Source organism: Buceros rhinoceros, unplaced genomic scaffold, assembly GCF_000710305.1.
Source record: "Buceros rhinoceros silvestris isolate BGI_N320 unplaced genomic scaffold, ASM71030v1 scaffold10975, whole genome shotgun sequence".
Taxonomy (NCBI): Eukaryota; Metazoa; Chordata; class Aves; order Bucerotiformes; family Bucerotidae; genus Buceros; species Buceros rhinoceros.
In genome coordinates, this window is record NW_010413416.1 from 13,986 (window position 1) to 25,508 (window position 11,523).

Below are 11,523 nucleotides of genomic sequence, written 5' to 3' on the forward strand. Positions count from 1 at the left end.
TGCTCGCACTCCAGTAATGAGTGTAACAGTAGGATGCTAAGTGGAGGCTGTGAGGAAACAAATTAAAAACTAAACTCTAGTGTGGTGAAAGCCAACCTTTGGAATGCCTGATTGCTTTTCCTCTCTTTTTACCGTGTTTCCTTAAGTCTTTACAACATTATAGTATCATTAGGACTTATAAATTGTAATGTATCCCAAATTAATATCAAAGCCAATCAGATGGAAGGATACAATACATAATTACAGCTAGCAGAACCATGTTGACGCCAAGAATGAATACACCAAAATATATCCAAAGGCATAAAGAGTGTTTACACTCTTGAAAGCAGATGTAGAAGTCAACTACAACCACAACCACATCACTAATGTCCAATTTCTCACAGACATTACAGCAGAGATTGGTCCTACAGAATGACTCGAGGGGGTAAATAACGACTTTATAAAACAGTCATACAGAAACTTCTGTATATCCGAGAGGTGAGAAAAGACAGACTTTGTTCGCGCTGACAAGTGCTACTTCTCCAGCTGAGCAACAAAACCCAATGATCAGCTGCTTTACTCATTATCAGCGGGCAGCAAGGGAACACTCAGCATTCCAAGTCCAGTCCACGATTACGTGACTCTCAGTTAATACCTAAGCCTCGAAGATGCCTCAGCAACCCCTTTGGAACAACTGAAATGAAAAATGCATCACTTACTTCTTGCAATACTTGTCCAAGTGTCTCCCGGCTGTGAACGCGCTTCCTGTTGGAAACCCAAACCATACTTATTTCCGCACAGAGCACTGGGGGATCTTGTAAACATCAATCATTTATCCCACTTCAAAAGGAGAAGAGGGTTAAGCTAGGCTTTATTCCACATCCTTTCCCTTAGGGAATCTTGATGCAATTTTATGGAATCTTACTGCAACCTTACGGAATCTACAAATTCCGACTTAGACCTGTTATTATTCACATCAGGAGGAACTACCTGGAATAAGGCCTCATACTCATTGCATTTTCTCAAAAACAACCCTGTTTAGTAAAAACCTTAGTAAAATTTCAGCATAAGTCCTAATATCCAGATATAGTTACTAATTAGTTGCCTTGGTGCCATCTTTTCCAGCACTAGACACGTTATTTAGCAACTGATGCAAGAAAATTAACAAATACTCCTTTTTTTTGTCATTCTTCCAACATAATCCAAGTGGTTCGCAGTGCTTGCAAACCCAACAGCAACACAAAAACTTTAAAAACCCCCAAGATTTTCTATCAGAAGTGAGAACGCATCACTACAGTGACTGTTTTCACACATGCTGTAATACACACACTAAAAATACTAGAAATGCAAATGGAAGGCAATGTATTTTTACCTGTCTATTCTGGTTGCTATGACCACTGTAAAACTGCCTTCCATGTTGGGCAAGTACGTGGAAGGTATAATGACGTAACTTCCCGCAGGAAGCCTGCAGAGCTGGCTTACTTCCTGAGAATAGCAGTGAGGCACACAGCTAACCAGTGGCTCCAAGTGTAGGAAAGAGGAAGTATGTGGTTTCCAGCTGCTGTTAGGCACCTGCAAAAAAAAAAAAAAAAAAAAAAAAAAAAACCAGGAAAAGTGAAGTGAAAAAAAGTGAAGGAGAGAATGAAGTGAGGAAGGGAGGCAGAAGATAAAAGTGAAAGTCATATCCTTTTCCTTAAAAAAAAAGAGTGAAAACATGCCTATCTTCCCATGTACTTCAGGCCTCACAGTGTTAAGTTCCTGGTTTACCACAGTATGGTACATTCCGTATCTATTCTACTATAAATATTCACCCTTCTGTACAGAGCTATAGAATAGAGGGATTGGAAAGGCTTCCAGAAAACCCAGATGGGGGTGTTAAGTACAGATAAATCATTCCTAGCATGTTTGTAGACAGCTTATACAACCCACTACCCACACAACTGAAAAGCTTTTTCTATTGTCCGACCTCACTCTTCCTCACTGCAGCTTAACGCCCTTGTTTTTCACCTCATGGATATGGTGAACAGACTGTGTCCTTCCTCTTTCTAGAGGCCCTTCTGGTACTAAACATTCATGTCAGACTTCTGCTCGGTCTCCTATAGGCATGAAAAATGCCGTTCTTTCAATCTTTCTTTACGTATGGTATATCTGAAGCTGTATGATCCCTCCTAATGCTCAAATCCAGACTCTCCATTTCAGCAACACATTCTTCGAAACGTTTTCTGAAAATAAAGCCAGCTTTCCCTGCGAAGTACCCGCCTAACCAGAGGCTTCCCATCCTACATTTATGCAGTTGATCACTGGCACATACATGTAGAACCTGTACTTGTCCATATCAAATAATTTCTTGTTTTGTTTCAGATCACCTGTTCAACACATCACAGCCCATTTGAATTTTAATCTTTCTGCAGATTCAACACCACTAGCCAACGGACTAATGAATAATTACTTTTTCATCACTAGTAAACAAAAAGTTAACTAGTTAACAAAAAAATGTCTGGCCCTCAGTCTCTAAGACACTGAGAAGACTTTCTCAAAAGAGTTCACCATTTCTTAAACTAATTTAGAACGTTGCAAGGATTCAGTGGAACCAGTTATATGCTATATAACTACATAGTTATTCATTAACTTCCCCGGGCATTACCTCACAGGACCAGCCTGTGTTCCTCCTAGAAGCAGCACATCCTTGGCCATGCGCAAGGAGCACTGAAGTGCCTGATGGGCTTCCCTTCACTCGGGGCAAATGAGCAATCAAACTGACCAGACATCTCACCTGGAAAATGTGGAACCCTATTGGGCGACACTTGCTATCTTGGCAGTGCTGACGGAGGGTAACTTTCACACTGCTTCTTCCTGGTCCTGAAGGAACGGAGAGGGGAAAGCAGGGATTGATATGGAAGGAGGGGAAGTTCCTGCTACCTCCAGCGCTTTGCCCATTTTTCCAGCATCCATGCAGCTGCACTGTCTCCCATTCACCTGCCGGGAGTTCTTCAGAGAGGGCAGCATCTGTGGCTGGTGGCTTTAGCTCACTATCAAACGTAAGAGAGAAAAGAAACTTAATATGTAAAAAGGCTGTAAAAAATCTAGAACACCAGCTTACAAAAATGAACTAGTATTACTCAAACTTACATGAATACTCCAGACATTCAGTACAGAGGAAAAGAGAACTGTACAACATTAAGTCCTTAGACAATTCACAGAACTCCACAAGAACATCACGGCATATACAAGCCGTGCACTAAAACCAGGTAAGAATTCTGTACGCTCTTGCAATAATGCAGTTTACATATTTTTTCCTCATGCTATTTGTCCTAGTTGAAAGCAGTACAACTGACAGTGTCTTCTGACAAGTGCCTCAGTGGGCCCAAGGCATACATTGCATTCTTTTTTATATTCACTATGTCTTTACTCAGAGGAAACCACCATTTTACCTGCTGACTTGATCACTGTAATGTTAACCCTGTATCGATCCCAGCCCAGCACTGCTTCTCACAGCCACAGGAACAATTCAGTATCATTATCAGTTGTGCAACATTTGAAACTGTATTTCAGCACAACTTGAAATATTTCATCTGTTCTTCTTTCCAATTTCCCCAATGAGAACGCATAACAGTTGTGACGACATTCTGCGATTGTACATCCTACACACACATCCAGGCTGGCATCCTCCATTTCAGTCTGAGGAAGTGTTCTGCTTAACAGCAACACTAGAAATTTGATCCCATCACTGAAAGCGCAGCATGTTTCACAGATGAAATATGTCCAGAAATCAAATATACTGTTGGTAGGAAGTCCAAAACTTGCATCCATATAGCAAAACTAGTCTCATAATTTTGCAGATCTTTATCTGCTCTATAACGTGATGCCACCTTGCTTCCAAACTACACAGAGTAAATGATTAATGGATGTTCTGGCTTTGTAGTGTGATTTGCCAGTTCGTCTCCAAGAATCCGAGCTGATATTGTACTACCAGAATATAAAGAAAATTTGAACAGCTTTTCAACTGTTCCAGCAGTTTAAAATGTTGCCAGCAGTGTGTTTTGCCTCTATATATAGCTTACCTGATGCAAGCTGTTAGACAACCTCAGATATTTTCAGGTTTATTGGAAGCAGGTACAACTTTGCTGACTCCATACAACTACTCATCACTGTGTCTTCTTAAGTATTTATTTCAAGGCTACGGTCACCACCACAGAATTGCTCACAAGTAATTGAGTTTAAAGTGTTGAGAGAGATATGTAGTCTGCTACAGGCAGAAAAATTTAAAGTTATCAGAAGCTACTGAACTGACACTGCTGATACTTTCTGTTGGATAAGCAAGTATTATTAAACAGAAAGGAAAAATTCTTCCAAGTCTGTTATAAAAGGCTATTTTGTGTCACAAGTTATATGGGAAGATAGCTAGAACACGATATGCAATGACCCTTCCAATAATTTTATCGCAGTCCGCTGCTGACACTCAATTGCACGTGAAGATGCATTGGTCTCTAGTAACAGTGTTACACATCAGGCAACCTGTTAGCACGTGTTTTCCAGCATACATGACAATATAGCGCTCTTCTTTTCTGTGGCTGATTGCAATAACAGCTGCTTTTAACTTCCATGGTACGTCTTCACTTTTCTCATCACTGAGAGAAAACTTCCACAGATCGAGAAACACGCTTTGCAGAAACCTATTCTGTTCTTTTACAAAATACACCCTTTCTCAAAACGCTAGCCTGCAGTTTAGAGTCAAGGTGCTACTCATCTGACTACTTCCAACTGATATTTTAACAAGAGGCAGTAGTAGTTTCACAAAAAAACAACAAAACACCCAAGGAGACAGAACACTGCTTCCATCAATTCAAAGACAAAACAACACTGCTACAACCTGCACAGAACTCTGCACAACCCTTCAGAACATTCTGACCATTTACACTTAGTACTCTACTTCATAAATTTATGTCAACGACTATAGGACATTTTCTGCTTTGTTTTAAACTCACCTGAGAGAGATCCTTCCCGTTGAAAATACACGCAGCAAGAAATTCCCTACTGTGTCTTTCAGGAAAGTGCTGGGAACAACAAGGTAGAACCCAGGCAAAAGGTCACAGCACACATGCACCTCTCTGTCGTAGGAATGGCAGACCGTACCTACAACTGGAGGAGCAGAGAGGGTCTTCGGAAGGTTAAATCGTTTCTTCTCCACCTAGAATAGGTGCATAACGACGCGTGGTGTTTTAGGAATACTAGGGAGTTTTTAAATAAGCTAAAAGTGATCAAATACTGTTTGAAACATTTTTAAACATGCATGTATTTACAAAAGGAGACAAGTAAGGAGGAGTGTATCAGCAGATAAGCTGAACATCAAAGAGCAGCAGGAAGAGTTAAAATTCAGGAGTAAAGTTAGGAATAGTCATCAAATAATCAGTCTGAAATGTCATGCCTTAGTCTGAAACAGTCCCAAAAATTTCGCTACTTGGCACTCGATGATGATAAGAAAGTACTAATCCACTAGCAGTTTGTACAGACAGTAAGTGCAGTGAGATAAACAGGAACATTCTAACATAAATCAGAGTTGTAAAAGTGAGTGAACATTAGAATCGTATCGCTGCTGTAGGGAAGGCATGATTTTACTCAGAAGTTTCAGCAATGCTTTCTAACTTCTATTTGCAAAAAGAAAAACATCACCTCGAATTACCTTCCAGACATGCAGTCCTACAGCCTGATAGTTCTTCCTCCGCGCACCATCAGACAAAGACACATTTTCCTCTGCTAAGTGAGTCAGATTTTGAATTCTTCCAGCCCAGTCAGCGCTGTATTTCCTCTGTTTCTGCAGCAGAGCAATGCAGACCTCGCTCTTCTCACAGACTCTGAGCCAGAACTTCGGGTTGGTAGGGAAGCTGCTGTTGTTCCGGCAGCCACCTGCAGACTGGCCTCTCACCCAGGATCCAGAAAGATTCTGTGAGTGACACAGCACTTTCTCTAACAAAACAAGAAAACAGTGTGGGTTTCAGATACCAGAGGCTACTTCATTTTATACAACAGATAAATGGCAGAGATGCCCCAGCCCAAGAAACCACGCTGTCATACCCGACACTTTCTCTGAGCAGATACTCATGACCAAGATTTTGAGAGGCATGAGAAATAATGTCACAACTGGTAATGGCAGATTGATGACATGGTTTTACAACAAGAAACTGTTTCCAGAAATCTGAAGTTTATCTCCCATAAAAAAGAAAATTAAAAATAAATTAAAATCACAGAACAACAGCCTTCTAGACGGAGAACAATAGTCTCTCAACAAACTAGCAAGTAACTAGTTTTCAGAGATATATCAAAGACTCCTCTAAAGATCTTCGGTTTCCTCTTGTTCCTCTACTCTTGCCCTTAGAGACACAAAAGGCCTATGGGTCTAAAGGAGAGGGAAAGACTGAGAAAGAAATTATGGTCTATTTGCATCCATTTGCAATTCAGATGAGTCTTTCCCGTTGACATAACGTTATTTGCATGAGTGAGATGTTTTCTGTACTGCACCTGTATAGAGGCTCTGAAGTTGCCCCTCCTCATTGATCGGAAAGCCCATGGTAATCTCATCAAATTCCCTGAAAAACTCCTCTTCGTCAACCCAGAATTCTCCCTCTTGGATCTGTGAAAGCAGTTCTGAGGCAACTACCGGATCTAGCTGGCTCCATCCTTGACCACTGGACATAAGACAAAACTCAACATTTAGTTTTTTGCCCAATAAAATTCCGTAACAATGTTCTATCCAATATCCTATAAAGCAAGACAGTAAGAGGAGGTTTCTCCAGTTTATTGTCACATACTTGCATTGGGTACCTCTGTATACATGTTGCTAGTCCGTGAGAGGGATAATAGAAAGCATGAATCACAACATGCCAAAGAAAACTGAGAAACCTAACACCAGACTGGACAAAGCAGTGTGCTTCCAGGTGAAATAGCTGCTTCGCTTACAACAGACCGTACAGTCTCCAAAGCAAGACAGCAAAATAAAGGATTTAACAGTTGCTTAAAATAGCGATGAAAAAAAAGAACAAGCTGTGTGGTGACTTTTAAAAGAATATTAATGCTGTACAGTGACTGTGTGAAGCAGCTGGTTACCCCCATGAATCTGCTGGCTATATCACGATAAACCAGGAATTCAAACACCTCATTATTTAGGGCCCATCAAAAGCAAGTATGTTCAGCTAACAACAAAGAACGGTTCTGCACTTGAATAAAACAGGGCTAAGGCCACCCAATGAGATGCTGTCCCCTTGCAATGACATGGTAACTTACTGTTTGGCAAAGAAACAACAAACCAAGTGTACAACCAAAACCACCAAAGCAAAACCCAATCAATTCCAGCGATTAAGCCACCTTTTTAACTCAGGGGAAAAAAACCAAACCAACCGATTTCTGTAAAACATCTGTTAACCTGATCATATTGTTACCATACTTCAGTGCTGAAAGCTTGCTCCCTGGATCAAGAATTGCATGTTCCTTTGCACAGCTGAAATATGCTAACATTTCTCAAAATAAGCTACCAGCCTCTGCCCTTTCATGTTACGCTACTATAGGAACTGCTAAACATATTGCTGTGTTTCCTTTAAAACAAATGTCTTCTTTATATCTGTACCTACTCTTCTTTATACCTACTCAATTTCAGCTTCTCCTACTCCTATTATTCTATTTTGAGCACATAAGCTCAAAACATAAGCATCCTTCCTTCTGCTGTGTTTTGTTTTTTACGTACTCCTGTGCCGTATTCTGCAACTGAGACAAGATCAAATGAGAAGAGCTGAGTAAAGCCAAGTGACCACTCATAAGTCACAAACACTGCAGGAGGAAAGTTACTTAGATCAATTGCAGAACAACAAAAAAGCACCACAAAAATCAGAGACAGAAAATGAACCAGCTTAAGTTTATCTCTACAAAAAGATATGCTTTGATAAACTGAGAAAAAGGTATTAAGAAAATTTAGAATACCAGAACTGATAGATCAAAATGACCAGCCTTCGAACCAATGAGCTGTGTGAACTACCGACCTCTTCGAAGGATTATGAACAAACTGAAGCGTCTCTCCTCCACAGCCTATCAAGCAATATTTGTCTGTGCAATATATAGTTATGCTTTGTGTTTCAGAACTTTGACAGATGATTTTCCCGAGGAAAATAAACCTACTCACCCCTCACACCAGGGACCTCTCCAGCACCGCCTCCCCCAAGGGTTTCGTATTCGTAAGAGGAAAATTTCCTTGCCTGACACTTCAGACAGATTCAACATGTCTATCACAATAAAGGCATGAAATTCTCCTAGTTCGCTTGCACCTGAACAGAAGAAAAGCATCTGAAAGTAAACAGAACCTGATCCACATTTTACAATGAGCAACATTAAACTATCCTGAAAAACAGTGAAAGAAGGCAATTTTGAGATAAAAGGAAATTGTTTTTAAAAGCAGTTTTTGAGTACTGACAAAAGTAGTGTCTAATATAAAAACCACTCCTCAAAAGCAATCCAAGGTTATACTAAACTGCACCATGAAACTCATATGGTACTAGAATCAGCACTATGCATTTGCTGGCTGCCCTGTGCTCTGAACCCTGTTAAATGTAAACATTTACTTTAAAAATGTCTCCACCTTTACTATTACCTTGTCTGGAATTGAGAACTGAGCAGCTTATTACACACTGTTCCTTCAGATTCATTAATCTTCTAAACACCGCCTTCTCCAAAACCACACCGGTCTTCTCTTTCTCCACGTTTCTTCCAGGGCCTTTCAGGGTCCATCTTTCAGCAATTCCTCCAGTCAGATCAACCAAAGCATCCGCCACCTGTCCTGCCCACAACTGTTCGTAAGATCCATGCACTCTATTAAAAAAAAATTTAAAACACACCATGAAAAAGTGTCTGCAAAGAGCAGAACTGAAGAAACGTGGTTCTTACAGCCTGCTGTGGGCCAGTCAAGGCGAGTGTAATGGACATCGATCCCCGCGCTGCCCACCTCCTGGCAGCCTCCCAGAGGGAACATCGGCTTTGTGGGTGTTTAGATTGGATACTGGGACAAATTTCTCCACTGAAAGGCTTGTCAAGCACTGGCATAGGCTGCCCAGGGCAGTGGTCGGAGTCACCACCCCTGGAGGTATTTAAAAGACGTGTAGATGTGGCACTGACGGACACGGTTTAGTGGTGGACTGGGCAGTGCTGGGTTAACAGTTGGACTCGATGATCTTAAAGGTCTTTTCCAACCTAAACAATTCTGCAATTCCACGATTTACATACTTTCAACCCCACTCTATATCACAATCATGACTGTTCCCTACCTTATATACCCAAGTAGGCAAGAGAAAGCACATATGAGTTCATTTACACAGAATACAACATCTAAAGAATAGGTGAGGCATCAGCCATTCCTCCATTTGATGAGAAGTTTATTACACTCCGTTTCGTCCTATACAGAAACTGCTCTTGTTATCTGTGCACTACAGCAAGTTTTGTGATATATTAGATGCGTTCTAACTTTTCTTCCTCCTCTTCAATTCTTTTTGCTGGCTCTGCACAAACCACCAGAGTAGCTGTTCTTTCAACAATTTACGCAAATCAAGAGACTACCCTTCCTAATGCAGCAGATGCAAAAGACAGCAAAAGAAATCAAGACTATAATAGAATAAGACAAGAGAGAGTAAGATCTCTAGAGAAAACAAGCAATATTACCTTTCAAATACACAGAGAAGCTTTAACACACCACTGCTGCTTTACAATTCCCGCTCAATGCATCTACAGTTGAATAAATTACACTTAGAGTCTTTTCTGCCCTCTGCTGACAAGCACACAGTCTTTCATCCAAGTTCTTCTGGACGTTTGATGTGCCTCTTACCAATGCACTTTGTCTCCAAATTGTTTTGTCCATCTGGACAGCATTTTGATGAATGTGTCACAAAACAGAAAACAGCTGCATTTTCAAACACATTAACAAGACGGTTGTTTCTTCTCAAAGTAATAAACTAAACAAAACAGCAGTGAAACTCATAAAACCACAGCTTCAATTAGCATAAACTTAGGTAATGCCGTTGCTTTTCACGAAAATATTTGCTTTCTGCTTTTCACTGAGCCATCAGCTGCCCTCAAACACTGCACTAGTAAAATATTTCCCTTTTAAAAATTAGATGCCAATGGGTGGTGATTTAATGAACACCATTTGAATCCTGACAATTCACTGCAGCTTTCACTTTTCACTGTAATTCTCTCCCTAAGACTCTTCTAACTCATATGCATCTAGAAAGACACCTTACAGATCTACAGTTTGAAGACCAACCCGAGCACAACCCAGTACGGGAACACCAGCAGCTGTTGTACTCTATTATCAACTAATACACAGACCTATGCCCAAAGCAGTCAGATAAAATAAGCAAGCAGAAGGTATTCAAGTATTGTACCTCCCCTATACTTCCCTCAGAAAGAGTGTTCACATACTTTGCATAAGCTTTTTCCAATAGTGGAAGCCAAAACAAATCCTCTCTCTGGCACTGGGAAAAGCAGAGTTTACCACCAAGGCAAGGCAAGCGGTCATCGATGGTCACTTCCACCCAGTGCCCAAACTGCCACACTCGACAGGTGAAACAGCCTTGATACGACTCATCTGTCCAGCTGGGCTGACCTGGAGGGATTACCTAGATGGCAAAAGCCAAAATCAAGACAAATAATTAATACATAATATAAAATAAAGACAAATAATTATTTTTAATATCAACCATCTGTGATAATCACAGAAAAAATTAGCACAAGAAAATAGGTATCACTAAAGATAACAGAACTGACACTCGTGGAGGCTTGAGATTCAAGAACAAGTGAAGAAAACTTCTGAAATATGAAACTTCTCTGTACCTTATTCAGTAGGTATTTACTCTTCTGCAAAGCTACACAGGCACACAGGAACCAACAGTCTCCCAAAATTCCTTGTTTCACTTGCACATCCTGCAGATCGTTCGAAAATAACCGAGGAGCAGAACAAATGTCCTGAAGTTAAAAGAAGGAGAGTTATAGCCAAATCTTGGATGACGCTGTAAGGAAATCTGTGTTTGAGGAGGGCTCCAGAGACCTCTCACAAAGTAAGAGCATTTTTACCTCTAGAACATTGCCTTTTCAGACACACCTTAAGCAGGCAACAGCAAATTACTGCCTTTTGGCTATTTTACAGGTACTTCATGCGAGGTAAATCTAGTTCCCACACGAATTTTAGCACACAAATGTCACCATCAGGTGCAACTTGAGCAGAGGCACCAGTAAGCGAAAGACAACACACCTCATGAGCTCCTTGCTAGATATACCATCAGCTGAGATAGAACTGATGCCATTCCCTTTGAACTGCACATAGCAAGTCACAAAAGTCTCCAAGCTAGCACTGGGGAAAGACTTTTTCCAAGGCAAATAAAAATAGATTACTTGCTAGCAAAGGAGGTAGTTTCAAATACAAAGTCCTGAACACTTAATCAGATCTGAAAGTGGTTCTTTTCTCACCTGTAAACACTGCAAGAGATGGAAATGAACTGATCAGCCCTCAGCAGG

At 40.7% G+C, this 11,523-nt stretch overlaps 1 protein-coding gene across 1 annotated transcript in view; it reads right to left on the bottom strand.

Moving 5' to 3' along the window:
- Positions 1-11,523, bottom strand: part of CAPN10 (calpain 10) — a 16,017-nt gene that overhangs the window by 1,278 nt on the left and 3,216 nt on the right. Inside the window, exons 2-11 of the mRNA XM_010136716.1 lie at positions 10,843-10,974; positions 10,432-10,628; positions 8,612-8,829; positions 8,147-8,288; positions 6,496-6,662; positions 5,660-5,943; positions 4,965-5,167; positions 2,753-3,008; positions 1,352-1,551; positions 699-744 (exon numbers count right to left, since the gene is read on the bottom strand). Of these exons, the coding sequence (XP_010135018.1) occupies positions 699-744; positions 1,352-1,551; positions 2,753-3,008; positions 4,965-5,167; positions 5,660-5,943; positions 6,496-6,662; positions 8,147-8,288; positions 8,612-8,829; positions 10,432-10,628; positions 10,843-10,974 (1,845 nt within the window). The remainder of the gene's footprint in view (positions 1-698; positions 745-1,351; positions 1,552-2,752; positions 3,009-4,964; positions 5,168-5,659; positions 5,944-6,495; positions 6,663-8,146; positions 8,289-8,611; positions 8,830-10,431; positions 10,629-10,842; positions 10,975-11,523) is intronic.